The sequence below is a fragment of the Schistocerca piceifrons genome, chromosome 3 (assembly GCF_021461385.2).
Source record: "Schistocerca piceifrons isolate TAMUIC-IGC-003096 chromosome 3, iqSchPice1.1, whole genome shotgun sequence".
NCBI classification, from domain to species: Eukaryota; Metazoa; Arthropoda; class Insecta; order Orthoptera; family Acrididae; genus Schistocerca; species Schistocerca piceifrons.
In genome coordinates, this window is record NC_060140.1 from 84,891,974 (window position 1) to 84,914,086 (window position 22,113).

Below are 22,113 nucleotides of genomic sequence, written 5' to 3' on the forward strand. Positions count from 1 at the left end.
CTGGTCGTCTCTAATGGAGTAATCGAGGAAGCTGGAATGTGTAAGACTTAGCTTAGTCTGGGGTTGTAATGCGTTTCTTTCAAGTATAAGCATCGAAAAATCATGCTGGATAATTCATGTCAGGCAGCGAGTAATAGTGTTAGTGTTAATACTAGAAAAGGACCATGCACAATACCTCTCGAAGTAGGGTAATTTTTTTTCTTTGAGAGATCACGTGTTAATACCATATATATCAGTTTAGGTTGTGCACTAAGCTTCTCTAATTTATCTAAGAGAAATGGAATATGTACATGGTCATATGCTTCTTTGACATTGAGAAATACCACAACCATAATTTGTTTCTCTCGTAATGCAGTTGTTGTATCAATACTGACAATACTGACAGCTAGGGTGTCTATTTAATTATCAATTCATTTCTAGCAAAGCTGCATGGTCATCCACGGTAACTGTTCTTTCGGGAACAGATACTACCGTTATATATAGTATATAAATTGTTTATGATCCCCTGCGCTTTTCTGAACCATATTGACTCTTGGGCGTTAATTGAGAGCTTTCCAGCCCACACTGTAGTTTTCTTTTAATAATACGCTCCCGAGTTTTTGTGATACATGATAATAATGCTATCGGTCGATAGCTGGAGTACAAATTAGAGTCTCTTCCTGTTTTTAATATTGGTAAAAAGCGTCGTCAAGGACAGTCCTCTTCATAGCTCAATGGATGGCTACTGTTTTCGCCTACAGCCGTTTGCGTTTCGCAGGTGAAAGCTGTCAAAAGGGCTGCCAAGTTTCAGGGATTTCCTCAACTAGGCTAAGTAGCAAAGAGTACATGTACAGTATTAAAACTTTATGCATGATGCGGCATTATTCGGGCATCTCAGTGTTTATGGCGTCATATCTCTTGAACTATGTATGGTACCAAAATATAATTCAGTAGGTGCATTTAGTGGCATTTGTGGAAACTGTATGCAAAATTTATTGCGAATAGACTTAGTACATAAGTACCGTAATAAATTTAAACGTCATGCATGATGCGGCAGTTTTTCGCGCATCTCATGTTTATGATGTCATATCCCCTGAACAATGATTGGTAGATAGTCCTTAGTCCCACAGCGATTGTTGCCTGACATTGAGGAATATATGCACCAAGTTTGGTGACTCAATCGGTCCAGTGGTTTAGGAAGAGATGTGGAATAAACTCACATACATACATCCATTTTATAATATGTATGGATTCCGTTTCTCTAAGTTGATCTCTTGATCTACCGCAACTTAGCAATGGGAGTGTGTTGTAACCAAGCTATGTCTAAATTCCGTTAGTTTGCATTTATTACGTGTGAATTCGTTGTGTGTTCTGCATATGTTCATGCTAGAATTCTTCTTTTGTTGTTCGTTTTCATTGAATTCTCGGGATCTCCGAATTTCTTGTAGTGTGCGGGATTGTGTGACAGCATCCATGTGTTTCTCAAATGGCGTACAGAGCCTTTAGCTCTGGTACTCTATCTACTTTTGTTGTAGCCATTTAGTAGTCTTCCGTGTGACCGTGATTTCATTTTCAAATAATATTTTTCACGACTTCATTGTTTTTCAGTGTTTCTTATGTGAGTTACATCACATGTGTTTCGACCCATGGGAGCTTCCAGACCAATGTAACCATTCCTCGTTTTGCTCTGAATATTAAATTCAACTTCTTGGTAAATGTGGTATTTATAGAATGGTCAGTGGTTTTTATGCATGTTTACTGAAGCAGAACCTTTTTCATTTCTGAGCTGTACAGTAGTTGATGTACTCTGGGACGAGAAATTCAAAAAAGATTGCCAGATAATTTGTCTATTCAGGAGACGATAGCCAATCTTCACCCTCAAGTCGCATTGTCTCAAATGAAACCGAGTATGTCTGGCATTTTCACTAAAATTTACAAAACTCGCTTATACAGCGACAAGAATGAAATAGAATCGGAAAGGAATCAGTTTGCAAAATAAGTCTTGGTCGAATGTAACCAACACCATTGAATTTTATACTGAGGTATTTCAAGATTGTGATTCCACTGGAGAAAAGCGTTTTGGAAATATAGCCAAATTTTCAATGGCACTACTCACGCTACCAATATAAAACTCAAGTGTCGAACATGCTTTTTCGACATACAGTGTAATTAAAAATAAATTACACAGTAATCTGTCTCTTGAAGTACTTCAAAGTATCATGATGGTAAGATTTATATTGCTGGGGTTTGTGTGTCAAATTCGTTCAGTCCACTCGTATGCTCGAATTATTCAGTATGTATGATTACAAACATGTTGTTGTTGTTGTTATTGTTGTGGTGGTGTTCAGTCCTAAGACTGGTTTGATGCAGCTCTCCATACAGTAAAGCTGCATGCCCTCGGGAAAAATTATGGCTGTAGTTTCCCCTTGCTTTCAGCCATTCGCAGTACCAGCACGGCAAGGCCATTTTGGTTAGTGTTACAAGGCCAGATCAGTCAATCTTCCAGACTGTTGCCCCTGAAACTACTGAAAAGGCTGCTGCCCCTCTTCAGGAACCACACGTTTGTCTGGCCTCTCAACATATACCCCTCCGTTGTGGTAGCACCACCTATGGTACGGCTATCTGTGTCGTATCACAAATGTGCAGGCGGTAAAATGCAACATGGTACTCAAGCCTTTGATGTTTTGTAAGTTGAAATCGGAGCACATTTTTATCATTTCCGAAATATTTTTGTTCCATGTTATAAATTAGAAGAATTCGTGTTGAGCATTATTTTTCCCCATTATCATTATTGTCTTAACTCTCAGATTTACTGACCTTGAAGATTGTTAACAAACAGCATTACTAAATATTTCAGATAATGAATCAAACATCCTTACATAAAAATGCCTATTTTTATGTCAATTATCAGCATCACAATGCTTATCATAATAGGGCATTTAGATTATAAGTTGCATTGTATAAAATACAACTATGTAAATAAAATCATCTTTCTTCCTACAAAAATATTTTTATTAATAGTTCAACGTTTCTATCAAACAAATAAGCCTATTCAGAATTTTAGGGGGTTTGAAGGAAAATTTAGGGGATTTCGAATTGCTCCTAGGGGGAACGTTTTTTAGGAGTTGGCAACACTGGCACACGATCGGTATGCTTTGAAGAAGTTGGTAGCAATATGGTAGACAGGGGAAAACTTTTCTCATGTATTTATGTCTACTTCGTTTTGCTTCTCTTGGTGGCTATGTACACACCCGATTTTTGTGTACACATCTATGTCAATGTTCCTTTAGAATAATATAAGCTTCATTGGCGTCCTCATCTAATTAATTTTAAAAATCAGTACTTCAATGTTCTATGTCCATGTATTAATATTAGGCCTATGATCGTTCAGTAAAACAGTTGCATTATAATTATGAACATCCACATTCCTATTACTTTCTCTATGAAGAAATTGTGTCTGTTTAGTTCTGTTTTTTCACTCTTATCCATTACTGTCATCCTTCTACGCCGCACAGTCTGAAACAAGTATAGTTTTCATATAAGAAGGAAAGTCAGAAGTCATAGTTACTCAAAATGAAGAAAATAAAAATTAGGAAGTTACTTCGAAGTTTCTGGTAACGATGCCACATGACCACAAAGTTATTCCTGCAGAAGAGTAAACAAAATAATGGCGCCAATATACAGTGTTAGTTACAGATTTCACTACTACAACATTTTGATTTCTATTGCTGATCATCGATCTAGCAGTTGTTACAATGTAACTGCCCGGTATGCGTATGTTACTGCAAATGAACCATGTAAACATGAACATCCCTAGAATGCGATTTCACGAAAAGATGTTACTTTCCTGTATAATTTCTACCATAGTAATTATCAATCTCTTTATTCATCCATTAACAATATACATTGAATGGATGTATTCAATTGCAATAAAATTTCTTACATTTAATTTGTTTCAAAAATTTGGATAATAAATACAAATACTTTATATCAGTATATATAAACAATATTACTTTTCCATATTCAGATACTCGTCAATGTTATAATATCTATGTGTTACTAAAAATTGTTTAAGATCTACATTGAATTTATGAAATTCTTTAATTTTCTTTATTGTAGCGGGCATTGCACTAAAAAGTATTTTGGGCTGGTAGTTTACACTTTTTTGGCAGAGCGCTCCTTTGTGGGTCTCTCTGCGAAAAACAACTCTGTTCCTTGTTTAACGTTTATGAAACTGATTATTTAATGTTGAAAATTCCTCGTGAGTTTTCAGAAAGCATACACATTCATTGATATGTGACTGTGGGCTTTCCCGGCGTAAACTGTTGACGAATGTTTCTCGGATCTCCAGCCAGGTGGTAGCGTTGATATACTGTGACGTTTCGGGAAGTGTCATACTACCCATCTTCTGGCGAAATGTCGAGATTCGCAGATAGCATGGTATTTACGAGGGAAATCCCAAAAGTAAGGTCTCCTATTTTTTTTATAAGTACATAGACCCGTTTATTTCTACAATGGTTTAAATCCGTTTACAGCTTGAACATTTAGCTATTTTTCGACATAATACCCATTTCTGTCGATGCATTTTTGTAGACGCTGTGGCAGTTTTTGTATGCCCATGTCATACCAGCTCGCCGCCATGCTGTCCACAAAGTTATAAAACTCTTCTTTCACCTCGTCATCGGAGCTGAATCGCTGGGACCACAATTAATGCTGATAGGTACTGTGAGACTCTGAAAAAGCTCAAACGGGCAATTCAAAACCGAACAGGAAAGTTGAGCAAGGGCGTAAACATTCTCCATGACAACACTCGCCCACACATCGCTCGGCAAACCGTTGCTCTCCTGCAGCAGTTTCAGTGCAACAGAATCACCCACCCACCCTATAGTCCTGACTTGGCGCCCAGTGACTATCACCTGTTCATTGGTTAAAATAACATTTGGCCGAAAAGCGATTCAGCTCCCACGCCGAGGTAAAAGAAGAGGTTCATAATTTTCTGAACAGCATGGCGGCGAGCTCGTATGACATGGTCATACAAAAACTACCACAGCGTCTACAAAAATGCATCGACAGAAATGGTGATTATGTCGAAAAATAGCTAAATGTTGAAGCTGTAAACTGATGTAAAACATTGTAGAAATAAACAGGTCTATGTACTTATATAAAAAACTGGAGACCTTACTTTTGGGATTACCCTTGTATACGCGTGGTCACCCCCCTCCACTAGACCTCGGGAGGCTGCGGTGTACCGGCATCTTGCATCTTGCGCGCACTGGTGGGGGTACCGGTCGCCCCCCCCCCCCCCCCCCGTCCTTGTTCGGTGTTCGGTTCTCGGTATAAGCATTCTGTCTGCGGCGGAGGACGTTGATGGGTGCGCTCCCGACGGATTGCTGTTATCGCAGAGTCCCATGCAGCACAGGCTGGTATTCCTCAGCCCTGTTGACCAGGTTGTCGTGAATTCTTATTTCTAGGGATTCTTTGATAATACTTTCCCAGAATCCAGATGCCCAGCACAGCACCTTCATGTTTTCGAAGTTGAAGATGTGTTCTTCATTTATGCCTGATTTTTCTGTGTGACCTAGTCCCACACATCTGATATGTTCTTCACAGCGTTTAGATATACAGCGCTGTTTCTGTCCAATGTTAACCACATTTGCATGGGATGCTGTACATTCCTGGTGCGTTAAGTTTCAGCAGGTTATTGGCAGAACCTAAGAGCTCCCTCTTCTTCAGTGGTGGGCGGAGAAAGGTTTCAATACTGTATTTGCCCAGAAGTTGTGCAAATTTGGCCGAGAGCGGACCCACGTACAGAAGGAACATGAGTCGTTTATCTTCTTCTTCTTCTTCTGGGGTTGTCCCTCTTCCTTTTAAGCGACCTGTTGATCTGCACTTCACTGTAGACATTTTGGTGGAAGACTTCCCTCAGGTACTGCAGCTCAGATGGTAGGCTGTCTTTGTTGCAAATGGCATGATCCCTATGCACCACGGTGGTCAGTACTGTTTGTCTTTGTGCTGGATGGAGGCAGCTCGTTGCATGAAGGTATAGCTCTGTATCTTCTTCCTATGTACTGCATGACCTAGTGAACCATCTGCCTTCCTCTTGATTAGTATGTCAAGGAAGGGGAGGCATCCATTTTCCTCCATTTCCATCGTAAATTTGATATTCAGATGGATGCTGTTGAGGTGCTCCAGAAACTCATCTAGTGCCTGTTTGCCATGAACCCACACGACAAAAGTGTCGTTGACATAGTGGAAGAAGTGCTTTGGTTTCTGTCTGGCAGTTTGAAGGGCCACCTCCTCGAAATGTTCCATACAGAGGTTTGCAATTGCAGGAGCCAGTGGAGAGTTAGGTGAGTATTTATACTGGTAGAACTTTGTTTCATTACCTTGTACGGAATTCCGTCAATACCACAAGATATTTTATTTTTTAGTTTATTAATAGTATTTCTAACTTCACATTCTGTTACTGGGTACAGAAACCATTGTCTTTTCACAAGTTGGTACTTTTATGTTTTTGTTGTTACACAGACTTTTAATTAGGTTCGGTGCTATGTTCATATAATGTTCATTAAATATATTGGCTATCTGTTGACCATCTTCTATCACATTAACCTCACTTTTAATTTTGAAATTATGGGTCTTGGTTTTACATTTTCCTATGCTATTTTTTATAACCTTCCAAATTGATTTTGATTTATTGCTTCCCTTGTTAATGCATGAATCACTGCTTAGCCTTTTTGCTGCCTGTAAAACTTTCCTATAGACCTTTCTATATTTCCTATAGTATGGTCTTACTGTTGTATTTATTTTAACGTGTTTGCTTTGGTTTCTAAGCGTGACTGCTGATTTTTTAATCCCTTGTGTTACCCATGTGTATGTCTTCTCACTGACTTTAATTCTTTTTAATGGGAATGCCACATTGTAGCAATATTTATAATCAGTAAGGAAACTGTCATACTTTTTTCCTACGTCATCAGTTTGTTCTATGCCCCACTGCCCCCTTTTTAGCATACTATTAAGGACCCTTATGTTGTTTGAATTAATAAGTCTTCTTTGCACATATTTTTCAGTGACTTTGCATTTCTTATTGTTCTCATTCCTTATCATTTTTAAAGCCATATGGTCAGAAAAGCTTGTATCTGTTACTTCAATATTGTACTCACAGCTTTGTTTGTTGGTAAATATCTGATCAAGTGTTGTTTCAGACCCATCCCCATATCTGGTAATTACCTGTATGGTAGGTTGCATATTGTATGACTTAAACAGATTTAATAATTGTATATTGTTCTTATTACTTTTGTTAAAGTCACCAAGAACTATTGTGCATTTTGACCTGTCTCTCAATTCATTTAAAAGATCATCAGATTTAATAACTGTATATTGTTCTTATTACTTTTGTTAAAGTCACCAAGAACTATTGTGCATTTTGACCTGTCTCTCAATTCATTTAAAAGATCATCTATATAATATAGGAATTGGGTAAGGTCACCTGATGGGGATCTATAGATGCAAGCAATGATAGTTTGACAGTCTGTAAGTTCACAAAAGAAAACATTTAAAATCTTTTTCTACACACTTCACCTTGCTAAGTTTTACCTCTTTAGATTTAACATTGCTTCTAACATATATGCATACACCTCCACAATAAGTTTCCCTGCAAAAACTACTTATTAAGTCAAAGTCTGGTATATCTGCTGCACAAATCTGAGTGTTCCGAAGCCAGTGCTCATTGATACATAGCACGGAAACCTCCATAAGATTACAGTTTAAAATTACTTCCAGCTCACACGTTTTGTTGCCTAGTCGTTGGACATTCTGATACAGCAAAGTCAAGCCACCTAGATTTGGTGCACAGCTCACCTTAGTGTCCCCTTGGAGCACAGGTTTCTCATAATCTAACTTTGTAGTTAATGGTGGTGGTTGAAGATTAATAGGCCTAGATCAAGACTTGTAAGAAAAAGTCTTGGTCATCACTGCATGTTTCCCTGCTTGAGACTTTGAATTGTTTTCTGCAGTTTTGATTTATCACTTACAACCTTTTCAACAGCCTGGCATAAAGTTAATTTAGCAGAGTAATTAAAGTGCTGTCCATGTTTTGTGTAATAGTCCCTTTTGAAAGTGCTTACGTTAATTACTGTCACATTATTAAAATGATCACAGATTTGGTTGTATCTAGTATTAGTTTTTGATACTTCTTTGTTTATACATGAAGCTTCAGTCAAGTCATGTTGATATGGTATGTTCACCATGATGCTATTTGTAAGTGTGAGGGCAGAGGTTGCATCAGATGCTTGATTTTTTCTGACATCATTTGATCCACCAATTACAACAACAAAATGTTTAGTAGACAATTCAGGGAAGTCAGTTTTACTAATTGGTATGCAGGGCAGAAAGTTTGTAGTACTTCAATTTTTGATGTTCACCTATTTGAAATTTTAACACATGACAAAAAAGGTATCATCAAGAGTTATGAATATGAAATTAATTACTTCCTTTGCCACTCTTAACAGCTTCGTACACACGATTTTCTTTGTGCACACATATGGCCAAGTACCTTTCAAATTGTATAAGTTTTATTGGCCTCTTTGTATAATTAATATTAAAAATCAGTACTTCCATTTTTGTGTTCACGTGTTAATTTTATGATGACAGCTCGCTCCTGGAAGAGAGCACTCGTATATGCAATAAATATCGACTACAAGAGAACATACTTTCCTTAAATTAATAAGTTTCCAGACTCTTTAGAAAAGGAAAAAAGAAAATATTGGAAGGGGCAGGACGTGAATCAACAAATCAGCTGTACTTGACTTCTTAACCCAATACTCTACACCATTTGCCACCAAGGACACTAGAAATGTCACATTCGGTTTCGTATTTAGACACCCCAAAGACTTAAACTCCCATTGTGTTTTAGCTTATATTTAATTATAGCAAATCCTAAAATAATGATGATCCTCAATATTTGAAGCAGCATATATTCTTAGGACATACATTGTTGCTTAAGACTTATCAAATATGACTTCTCCAACTTCTCAGAACTCGATACGACCATGAAAGTCGATACACGTCTCTGACGGTCAGAACTGGGGACATACATGTCAATGTGACATCATGGAGCAGTGTCATCGAGGTAAAACTAGGATCTCCCACTGTTGTTGGAGGGAGTGCCATGGCAGACGTGTGGAGTGGGGAAACCCACAGATTCTGGTCGGGAGTGCTGGTAATAGCCCTAGCTGGAATCACAATCTGCCTTTCGGCGAGTTTGTTGGGCAGATGCAGCAGTAGCAGCGGGGGCCATTTTCTGCTGCATCTTGTTATCAACCAATCTTTGGTATCCTTTGCAGCCTCTGTAATTTGTCGGATGTTTGTCTTCGCAGTTTCCACAAATGGGATCTGTCTTCTTTTCCTTTTTACTTAAACTAGTCAAATGTGGGCCTGCACATTTTACACTTATTTGTTTCCGACTGCAATTCTAGCTGATGTGACAACTGTTGGCACTGTCCAGGGCCCTCATGCTTGTTATATTTTCCTCTCCTCACCTAGAAGCCAAGAATTAGTCTGACACTGAAAAGTCTCTTCACCTCATCACTGTTTTAAGAGCTCAGCAAGGAAGTTTGGTTCTTTCTTATGCCCTTCCCCTTTTCTCATTGTGGAGCTGGTTTGGTAAATTAGTGCATGATCGTGACCTCAAACCCTCCCGCCACTAGTGCAGCCTGTATTTCACTGGAAACCTCCTCACTCAATAGATCCCCGATGAATTCTTGTAACACCTGCTTTGGCTCCACAGTGTATGAGTGGAACTCTATCTCCTGCTTTTTTTAGTTCCTTTTAGAGTTTATGATAGACTTCCATTGACTTTACCTGCATCTTAGTCATTCTGGAGTGGTAGACTGTAAAACTACTATGTTCTGCAAATATCAGTCTTTTTCCTTGCAACTATATTATTTCACTTCTTAATTTTTCTTTTCTGGAACTTTGAGCTTATAAATAAACTTCACTTCCAAGAAAAATTGCTATTATGGGACACCCTGCAGGAGTTTCAATGTTTGTATCAGTGCTGGAATTTCCATTCAGTTTTTCAACCTGAAAGTAACACATAGGCATTACTTTAATTGGAGACAGTAAGGTGCATTAAAATTTAATTTATACAAATGTCCCAATTTACGCCCAGAACTATATGTTCACTCTAACATATTATGTAACATGAATCATATTCATTCAATACATGATGATTCATCAAGTGTCACAAAGAAACTTTTGCTAAGCTTTGTCCTAAGTATGAGATGTTTCAGATTTTCCATTCTGTAACTGTTGGTGCAGAATGTCTTCTTCATTTCATCCAGCAGTAAGTACAACAATGTATCACAAACACTAATTTGAGAAATGTGGGTCTACTTGCACAAACTCCTCATGACTGAACAACAGGCTACTTACACATGGTGCCATCAGGCAGCACACTTGGTGCCAGAGCACTCAAGTAAAGTACTTTTAACTTCTATTTTTTTCCGTATTGTAGTGAGATGTGGCTTTCCTTCCAACTTTAAAAACAATTTCAGTATGTTAACTACATTTAGTACACAGCAAGGTATAACATAAAATGAACCAAACGTAAAATAGCCACTGACAACATTTTTCACTGAAAATCCTTCAAATTTTATGCTGCAGAATACTTGGAAACAAAGTATCACAGTAATGATGATCAATATCGAAAAAAACAGACACTTCATCATTGAGCTGTGATGTGAAACTATGAGATATGAAACAAATCAATAGTGTGCGCCAGTTTCCTCAGAATCGAATGAGAGGTATTACACAGAAGTACAGAAAATATGCAAATGCAAAATAAATCATTTATAATTTTTTACAGGAAAAGGAGAACCTCTACTAATCTCAAGAGTTGATGTAGTTTTGCTTCATTTACACACAGTATTTTTTTACAGTTTAATGATATTTCACTGTTTACAGCAAGAAAATCAGAAAACTCAATTTTCTCATGTACTGCTATCAGCTGCTTTGTAGGAACTGCAATTTATTTCCCCATGTAGTCTTTTCTCTTACTATTGCTCATTATATGTTTCATTATATATAAAAACAAAGATGAGGTGACTTACCGAACAAAAGCGCTGGCAGGTCGATAGACACACAAACAAACACAAACACACACACAAAATTCAAGCTTTCGCAACAAACTGTTGCAACAAACTGTCGCAACAAACTGTTGCCTCATGATGAGGCAACAGTTTGTTGCGACAGTTTGTTGCAACAGTTTGTTGCGAAAGCTTGAATTTTGTGTGTGTGTTTGTGTTTGTTTGTGTGTCTATCGACCTGCCAGCGCTTTTGTTCGGTAAGTCACCTCATCTTTGTTTTTATATATAATTTTTCCCACGTGGAATGTTTCCTTCCATTATATTGATATCATTATATGTTTCTAACTCTAACAGTACATCAAACAACTGTTTACCCATTGGAAAGCCCAGTAGCTGAAACACGCAGTTAACAAAACATATCTCTCTGCCTTTGGTTAACTCGGTTACATGATGGCGGACTTCGCACAGCCACACTAAATTTTGGCTCATGGATTGCAGTCAAGTTCCATTCCACATACTCCCTATTCTATGACGAAGCTACACCATCTGTCAGACGTTTTTTGTGTCACCTTGCGATACTGCATTATGTTTGTCCCTCATCTCCATACGACAGCTATTCACATTAGAGCCAGTTCTACCCTTGGTAAATGAGGGTATCCATGCCCCATGTAACAGGACATCCTCCTCTAGCATTACTTTTCCTCAGCAGTAATTGTTGATACCAGTATTATTTTTTGAATTTTAGACATGTCAATATTATCTAAGTAGCTTTTCTGAAAACTTTCATATAATTTTATACATAGTATGTTATATTTCAAGCTAAAATTTATGACAAGGAAGTACTTTATAAAATATTTTAGTTTTGATGTTATAATTAATAAGTACTAGTTCTAAATGTACCATTAAAATTATTTTTTTAGAAAAATTTGAAATTACAAATTATTTGCACACTTAAAGTTTCTATTATTAATTATGCAATCCTGTACTGTTTACTATGTTTATTTCTGGATTCATTTATGAAATAATCAAAATTAATAGTGTTAAGAAAAAATTGTAAGCCCTTTGGAATATCGTTATTTCCGCAGAGTGTGAGAGTCACAAGCTTGCCTCTGATGTGATCAGACATATTGTTGTATAATATGTGTGAACAATGTAATTTCAGCTTTGTTAATGTGAACAATCAAAATACTGTATGATACACTAAAATGTGAGAAAACCAATGGAAAATATATTTACATAAAAAATTCTGCAATAACAATCTTCCAATTTATTTAGTTCAAACCAACTGTGAGAACCTGATGTTAGATTTTCAGCTTCAAGAATCAGACCCCTAGACAAGAAGAACTGGATCCATCTCAACATGATAAGCTAAGTAAACTTTATAGTTTGTTGTAATCTTCTCTCAAATGTTCATAAAGGACTTTGCTTATTAATTACTTGGACTGGGCATTTTTTAAGGTGGACGATAGATGGAAGAAGAAGGGAGACTACAAGTGCAATGGACCCTGGCTTGAAAATGCCCTACACCATGGAAGGAGGAGGGAGGACGCCCCAAGAAAAGAAAAGGCAGTGGCAAAGGCGACTCCAAAGTGCCACCTCTGTTTCGCAATTCATGCCCACAACTTCCACACTCACCCGTATACCAGCAAACGGTAACGCTACATTTGCAACATGCGAATCTATCAGGTAAAAACATGACAACTATGCTCCAGGATGATCACAAAACAAGGTAATTTTGCCAAAACGCTACAAAAACTCCAGAGGGAGAGTCCTAAGGTAGCAGCAGCAGTATGAGGGCGACACACTCCACAAACGCTTCTACTGTGTCCGTCCACCAGTCGTTCTGCGTCCTCTGACAACACATCTCCTTTTATAATCTCAAGCCTGCCTCTTGTGACATCTAGTGGTCAAGTCTGTATCGAATATGGATGTCCGAATACTTTTGATCAGATATGGGGCCATTCTCTGTTTACATGCCCTTTAACATACACACAACTTGTTAGAATTTTCTGTCAAGTCTGTAAATATAATTTTACTTTCAGATTTGTTGAATGCTCATGCTTGGCTCTCCTTACACTAATTTTGGTATTGTTCAGTTTTTGTTTGTCTGCGGCATTTTGGCTGCTTTTAAATTTGCATTGCAGCTCATTTCTAACGGTCTGTCAAACTACGGTGGGTTTTTTCATCCCTCACAACTTTGATTGACACATACATGTCTAAGGTGCATTGCACAATACATTTCAACTGTTGTCTATTGATGCTCAACATTTTAGGCCCTGGAGACAAATTTTTCTAGTTGAATGCTCAAGTAATCTTAAATCTGATTTTTGTCGCTCTTGCTGAACAGAAATATCTCACCACTTACATTCAGTTTCCTACATACAACCATATTCAGTGTTTCTGTAACTGCCTTATAACAACTCATTCCCTGTCCTAACACTAATTAAATTGAAAAGTTTGGGTCTGCTGGTGACCAGGAGATCTAATATGTTGTCTTCACGAGTCACTTTTATGATTAGCTGCCAGATGTAATTTTTGGATAAGGCATTTGCAACAGTTTCACATGAGTACCTTTTCCCACTACCCACCTTAATCATTTGTCTCCCAGCCTACAGCCGACAAATTGAAGTCTCCTACTTAATACTAAAACATGGCCAGAAAATTTATGCAAAATATTCTCCAAAAGTTTTTCCTCAAATTTTTCCAGAGGCAAGGCTTTATAAAAGTATCTGATGACCATGTTTGATCGTTTAACACTTATCTGCACTCAAATATTTCACAGTAGTAATCTATACTAACCTCATTAGATATTGTCACATTTTTACAGCTATAAATATGACCACACGATTGGTGTTCAACCTATCTTTGCAGTACATATTCCAACCAGAATTTAGAAATTCACTGGTATTAACATATGGCTTCAGCCAGTTTTCTGTCCCTTGTACCACTTGGACATTTATAAGTGAAGCTAATTCTGGGGACCTTTGACTCTCCTGTACCTGGTGTCTCAAACCTTTTGGTCAAACTGAAACAGGTGGGTGCACAACAGATTATATGAAATAGGAAACCAACAGTCAGAAATGCATGTTTGTTGTTTTTTGGTCATACATATCATACATCATATAACAACAACGTAGCTCACAGTAATTGTTCAAAGTGACGACCACCAACCTCAGGGCATGTATTGCATTGGAACATGCAGTTCTGTTGTACACTGTAACAGACAGCAGTTGATAAACAGCGTACACTACTGACTACCAAATATACAGCACACAACTTAGCTCTTAGCAAGTGTGTCATGTGACAACCACACGCATCTCACCAATGCATTAACCTGTGCCATACACACACTGCTATCCCTGGTGCCAGTTGGCCATTGATGTGTCCATGGTGAGCTACATAACTGTATATGTACATGACACTTAGTCAAAGATGGAACATTACTTGGCCCAGGAGGTGGCAGAGAGGCATTTTTTGTACGGTGTGGCAGGATGTAATGCTCATAAAGCAGCACGAATGTACAGAGAACACTTCCCAACAGGCATCATCCTAATAGGAAGAACCAACTTAGGAAATATGGGGTCATTCACGCCACAGAGAGCTGGCCAAGGTTCCTGCCAAAGACACATCTGCACACCTAACTTTGAGGACATTGTGTCAGATCGTGTGGCCGACCGCCCAGCAATAAGCAGCCATCACTTTGCCAGTGAAATGCACATTTCAAAGGATACAGTGTGGAGAGAACTGGGGAAGGGACTATCGATGCTGGCTGCCTCGGTACTCAAGTTGTACGTTATACATCATTTAAAGTGGATTCTCACTGTTTAGTAATATGTAAATAGATGTACTATTGTGTACCATATTTGTGCCATGTAACAAGCATCTGTGAGCAATATGTACAAGGACATGGCCTTTTGGACAAGGTGCTGTGTGCTTTTAAATATTTTAGCAATGACAAACGTTTATAATGCACTGAGTTTTATCCACTTGACATCTTGTGCATAAAGTTCAGTGAAAAATGAACATTTCACTACAAAAAAAATGTTTAAGACCTGAAGATGACAGCTAAGACTTGAAACTGGTTGTCTTGAATAAAGGATATTTTGTGTGATCTTGGGTTTTGAATGATTTGTAAGAAAGAAATGTAAAGTCTTCAGTAATGAAGTGGGATACCTAGGCCATATCACCAACGAAGGCTGAATCCAATCATCCGATGCTAGTGTGAAAGCAATAAAAAAGCTGCCTCATACAAAGAACATCAAAAAACTAGACTCTTTCATTGTAAAAGTAAATTACTACAGCAAATTCATCAAGGGATTGGCTTGAATCACTGCACTACTAAACCAGCTTCAAAAGAAAACTGCACATTACAAATGAATCATGCAGCAAGAAACAGAACTTTTATAGTTTAAGAAGGAAATTATTAATGGAATGAAACTGTTGCACTTTGACCCTACTCAAACTATGGTATCAGCTACTGATGCATCATTGTATGGAATCTGAGCAATATTGTCTCACAAGTACCCATATGAATCAGAAAAATTCATCACCTTTGATTCAGGCCAGGTACAGCCAGATTGAAAAGGAATCACTTTTCAGAATCTACAGTGTCAAAAAATTTCTCCGGTATTTGTATGGAAAAGTTTGAACTGATCATAGACCACATGCCTCTGGCTTCAGTATTTCACCCAAGCAAGCAGATATCAGTAATTGTAGTTCAGAGACTACAAAGATTGGATATAACAATGAAATCCAATGCAGGTCCACAGAAAACCATGGCAATATTCATGCCTTATCAACTTGCTCACTGGTCTGGATGAAAAATTCCATATACCTGAAGACTTCTGCTTGCAACTTTATGAAGAAATTAATAAACAGATAAATTCATTTCCCGCTGATCACGAAAAATTGTAAAGGCATGAACAAATGATGCAGCACTAAAAATGGTGTCTTATTATGTGAAACATGGAAACCCAAACTATTTCCCAAGAAACACAACTTTTTGCAGCCATATTTTGACAAAAGGATTGCAATGACTTGTTACTTCTCCAGACATATTTTACAAGGGTTATATCCAAAAGGTAATTTGGAAGATAGTTCATGATGGACACTAGGGCACTGTCAGAATGAAGCAAATAGCAAGAAGATGTTGCTGGTGGCCAAAAAAGGACAAAGGAATTGAAGAAATGGTGTGATGAACTTTATCAATAGATAAAACAAAATCCAAAAATCGATTTTCAGAACAAGTCTCAAGAACAGAACCATAGGAAAGGATTCAAAATCATCATGCTGGATCATTCTAGATAGCATCCTGGTTCGTAAGAGTGGACACACATTCATAGTCCTCGTATACGAGGGTTGCCCAGAAAGTAATGCACCGCATTTTTTTTTTCTTCAACAATTCTTTATTGAGCATAATAAGAATTACACACATGAAAGAATGGCATTTTATCTACAAATCCTATTTTTCCACATAATCACCATCCCATTCTATGCGAAACACGGGCGTGTATGCAATGTCGGTACCAATCCATGTCCTGGTGGTGGAGCCAGTGCGTCACTGTGTGAATCACCTTCTCATTATCCTCAAAATGTCTTCTACAAATGGAATCCTTTAATGGCACAAACAAGCGGAAGTCCAAGGGGGCTAGGTCAGGGCTGTAGGGTGGATTGGGTAACACCCTCCAATCCTGTTTGTGATGTGTTTAGCAGTCCTAAGACTTGTGTGGGGCCGAGCATTATCGTGTTGCAGCAAAATATCTCCTGGGTTTCTGAGGTCACCGGAAGCATGTCTTAAGTTTTGTTAATGTGTTGACATATGTTTCTGAGTTAATGGTACCACATCACATCAGTGATAATCACATCTTCACAGTCCCAGAACACTGTGATCATGACCTTACTGGCGGAAGCAGTTGCTTTAAATTTTTTCTTCTGTAGGACGTGGGAATGGTGCCATTCCATTGACTGTCATTTTCTTTTGGTCTCAATATGGTGAACCCAGGTTTCATCACCCATCACAATCCATCCAGGAATTTTGCAACAAATGCTTTTTCTGTGCGATTTGGGATCCAGTGTTAGACACTGCGAGACCCATCTTGCACACACTTTTGAATAGCCAAGAACATGGATAATTGCATCCACACTTCCTTTGCTGATTGACAAATGCAGCACCAACTAACTGCCAAGTCGTAATCCGTCTGTCCTCGCGAATGATAATGTCATCTCGCTGCAACATGTCAGGGGTGACAGCTGCGGATGGTCTCCCTGACTGCTGCAAATAGTGGAGCTGTGCCGAACAGCCTTCTGATGACATCACCCTCCATGCCCAGTAACTAACTGTGCTTTCTTCAACAGCAGATGCTCCATAGACTTTGCAAAAGCATTTGTGAATATTCCCCAGTTTGTTTCTCTACAGTGAGAAATTCAATGACGGCACATTGCTTGTAACATAATTTACCTACAGGTGCCATTTTGTAACTGTCCTTCAGCTACACTATCTGTTGGAAGTGACGGAAACTTGGTGCGCTCACTCAGGAAAAACTGTGGTGCATTACTGTCTGAGCAACCCTCGTATATGTATTTGACATAACGTCAACTACAGAAGCCACACTAAAGGCACTCCAAAATTTTTTTGTCACAGGATTCCCCAAGACCATTGTTTCTGACAATGGGGCACAATTTGTATCAAAGAAATTAGAAGATTTCTAAGGCAGGAATGGCATGGAACACATGACTACAGTTCCATTTCTACAGTTCCATTTCACACTGCTTTGAATGGTGGAGCAGAAAAATCTGTCAGACCTTTCAAAGAAGTCGTGAAAAAGGCTAACCAAGAAGGAGAGAACAAGAAAGATGCTCTCCAGAAAATGCACATCTCCAAATCCAATAACTGGAAAACCACCAACTGAATTGCATGGCTGGCAGCGAAGTACCACATTGTAGCTGATTCTCACATCAAAATAAGATACAAACCCAAAGAAGAGATCCTAGTTCCAGATCAGTTATCAGCTATATGACAAAAATTTCTCAAATGAGTTGTCAGTTGGTTCACCATGGATCATTGGCAGTGTAATCAAACAGCTGAGAAATATCCTATACATCATGAAACTGCCTTACCGACCTGTCTATAGGCATCAAAATCAGCTCAGAAAATGCAGCATTTTTAAGAATACTGGACAATACAGAACTGAAGATGAATGGCACTTAATTCAACTACCTCCTGAACCAACAGTACAACAGAATAAAAATGGACACAGGGACAACACTTCACGGACTGGATCAGAAAATATACAGATTGAGGTGAAACATAATGAACTTTAAGAAATCAACAAGGATTTGCTGAAGTGGGTACACGACAGCCCATCCTGAAACTAGCTGGATAGGAAATGTTGTGTCTCAAGTGTTCTACATTTTTAAAGAATTTCTATCCAGGTATAGAAGTGCCATGACTATCAGTACTGTATTCAATTGTTAATTTGCCGTGCTTGTGTATTTTACAGAACGTATGATAGCACAAACCTATTGCTTTGTGCTCTGTGTTAATAAATATGCATATTAATATATACGTTGTTTCAATACTTACATTAATTACAACTAATGTGGCCACTAAGTAATAAACATGTTATCTGCTAACAAAGTGAGTGGCACAAGGTCACATAGAAAAGCCAAATAATTGCATAACCTTAAGACAAAGTTCTTCTACAAAGCAATTGGCTCTCTCTCTCTCTCTCTCTCTCTCTCTCTCTCTCTCTCTCTCTCTCTCTTTCTCTATCTGTCTCTCTCTCCTGTTTTTTAAACAAATGTTTAACATCATGAAAGCATTTGCATTTAACTAATTTATCTTATTGAGCACAATACACAGTTTCTCACCATTTTGTACAGCATCATCATTAATTAAAATGGAATTAAAAATCATCATCAAATATAGTAACACTAATAAAATATGACACTAACAAGTAGTACCATTATCAACATAATTTCAGTCCTGCATTGATGACTCAGTATAAAACCAATCACAGTTATTGAAACCAATCACAGTTATTGCAATAATGGCACTATCACTGAAAACAAAGTATAAAAATGCATTACTATCAACACGTATCTAGTGAAGGTCGTGAAAATTCTGTCCATAGTTTTTCAAATTCACTAACAAATGGTTGAACAATATCTGTCTGCGAAGTAACAATGACATTGTCCCAGTTGCCACTTATGGCCTGTAATGTCCAATTGAATGAGCCGGTTGCGAGAAGTTCATCATCCACAATGAAAAATTTGTGGTGCATCAAGTATGGAGATTTCTTCATACGAACTGGTATACCTGCACAACAGTTTAAATCAGTTCAATAAAATTAAATGTATGAAACATATAGTAGAGATGAAGATATTAATATGAGTTAGTTCCATTTCATTAATTGGTAAACTCACTCAAACCGGGGCAGGAAATTTATAAAATCATTGTGTTTCTGTAATAATATATTTTTCTTACTTTAAGTTATCCTTAAAAGGTGAAGTAATAATGTAACTGTACCAGGAATTGAACCAGGGTCTTCTCACTATTTTACAGACTGTGATACTATCGTCAAATGCAAGACAGTGTGCAAGTGTGGAGCAACTTTGCTATTTTGGACTGCAGGATATTTTTGAAGCTTGAGTTCTGTTGTGGGACCAGGCTTCAGCATCAACACCCTTGCAATAAGGTAACTGGTGAGAAAGAATAACTGAACACTTGTATGACAATTCTTTCTCAGCATGCCTTTCTCTGAAAAAACAACATATCACATATGAATGGTGACACTGATACAGAAACTGATCTGTTTTGCTGGATCAGTCTTCAGCAAATTTTTTGGAAGTAATTTGGTTTTGTTGCAAACATCAGTAGTAAAAATCACAGCAGTTATTTTAGTCTCAATTCATAACAGCATACTGCAATGAAAATTGCAAATTTCTTGGACAGAACATACAAAAGAACAAGCTGGATATCTGTTAAACGTTCTCAACCTAGTAGTCAGAGATAAATGAGGTGGAATGCTGAATGGCTAGTGTTATCCAAATGCAAATGTACAGATTAACATAAAAATCAACCTAGTACTGGTGACTCAGTTCCAGCACGAGGAACTTTGATGTTCCATAAGAAGGTCCCTAACTTTCAACAAGAATGGGTTGGTAACTGTAAATCTGTCCACTTACATTATGTTTTAGTTCAAACATATGTATATGTATGGCTGTACTCAGATGGCAAATAATGATAATAAATTAAAAACAACATATCGACATAAACCTAACAGACCCACACGAGACCCAAAAAACTGTGCATATAAAAGATGACCCTCCTGAGGTGGGGGGTGAGGGTGGGGGTTGGTGGAAAGATCTAAATGTTGTGGCATGGAGACGGAGCTATGAAAAATGACCCAGCAAAGGAGAGTAAAGAATGACAGGCAAGACAGAAAGGCACAGGTGGCCCTCATTAGAAGTGAAAAAGTTAATAAAACACTGTCACACCTACCGAATCACTGTAACAATCTGGCCCCCCTTGCACGCCGCACGCATGCAAGCACACAAGCACGCACGCACACACGCGCACACACACAAGCACACAAAGTTGATAAGATTGTGTACTTGGTCAATTTTAAAGAGCTCTGCCAAAAGAAGGAGTAATACGGAATTTTCGAATTTTATCCATTTTTGGTCCTCATCTGTCAGTTAGAGGACCAATAGGATGAAAATCAGTGTGGGTTTAGGCCTCTTAGAGGTTGTCAGGACCAGATCTTTAGCTTACGGCAAATAATGGAGAAGTGTTATGAGTGGAACAGGGAATGGTATCTACGCTTTATAGATCTAGAAAAGGCATATGACCGGGTTCCTAGGAGGAAGTTATTGTCTGTTCTACGAGAGTATAGAATAGGAGGCAAACTTTTGCAAGCAATTAAAGGTCTTTGCATGGATAGTCAGGCAGCAGTTAGAGTTGATGGTAAATTGAGTTCATGGTTCAGAGTAGTTTCAGGGGTAAGACAAGGCTGCAACCTGTCTCCACTGTTGTTCATATTATTTATGGATCATATGTTGAAAACAATAGCAGTCTTGCATATGCGGATGACTTAGTGGTGACGGCAGATTCGATTGAAAGTTTGCAAAGTAATATTTCAGAGCTAGATCAGAAATGTAAGGACTATGGTATGAAGATTAGCATCTCCAAAACGAAAGTAATGTCAGTGGGAAAGAAATATAAACGGATTGAGTGCCAAATAGGAGGAACAAAGTTAGAACAGGTGGACAGTTTCAAGTACTTAGGACGCATATTCTCACAGGATGGCAACACAGTGAAAGAAATGGAAGCGAGGTGTAGCAAAGCTAATGCAGTGAGCGCTCAGCTACGATCTACTCTCTTCTGCAAGAAGGAAGTCAGTACCAAGACTAAGTTATCTGTGCACCGTTCAATCTTTCGACCAACTTTGATGTATGGGAGCAAAAGCTGGGTGGATTCAGGTTACCTCATCAACAAGGTTGAGGTTACGGATATGAAAGTAGCTAGGATGATTGCAGGTACTAGTAGATGGGAACAATGGCAGGAGAGTGTCCACAATGAGGAACTCAAAGAAAAACAGCGAATGAACTCTATAGATGTAGCAGTCAGGGCGAACACGCTTAGATGGTGGGGTCATGTTACACGCATGGGAGAAGCAAGGTTACCCAAGTCACTCATGGGTTCAGCAGTAGAGGGTAGGAGGAGTCGGGGCAGACCAAGGAGAAGGTACCTGGATTCGGTTAATAATGATTTTGAAGTCACAGGTTTAACATCAGAAGAGGCACCAATGTTAGCACTGAATAGGGGATCATGGAGGAATTTTATAAGGGGGCTACGCTCCAGACTGAACGCTGAAAGGCATAATCAGTCTTAAATGATGATGATGATGATGATGATGATGATGATGATTGGTCCTCATCTTCACCCTCACAGCTGAGTACTTGACCCTGACTACCTAATGAAAAGATGGATAATAACCAAGGAAAAGAAACTGAAAAGCATTTGACCTGGGTAGAACTAGAATCA

The 22,113-nt window shown here is 38.3% G+C and overlaps 1 protein-coding gene across 2 annotated transcripts in view; it reads right to left on the reverse strand.

Moving 5' to 3' along the window:
• Nucleotides 1-18,937: 18,937 nt before the first annotated feature.
• The window catches only part of LOC124789570 (mitochondrial cardiolipin hydrolase), a 68,150-nt gene continuing 64,974 nt past the window's right edge, over nucleotides 18,938-22,113 (reverse strand). Inside the window, exons 3-4 of one of the 2 annotated variants that reach the window (XM_047256975.1) lie at nucleotides 19,594-19,824; nucleotides 19,255-19,383 (exon numbers count right to left, since the gene is read on the reverse strand). In XM_047256975.1, the coding sequence (XP_047112931.1) occupies nucleotides 19,619-19,824 (206 nt within the window). In that variant the 3' untranslated portion in view covers nucleotides 19,255-19,383; nucleotides 19,594-19,618. Of the gene's footprint in view, nucleotides 19,384-19,593; nucleotides 19,825-22,113 lie in introns of both variants that reach the window. The other variant, XM_047256974.1, reaches the window with a different exon arrangement.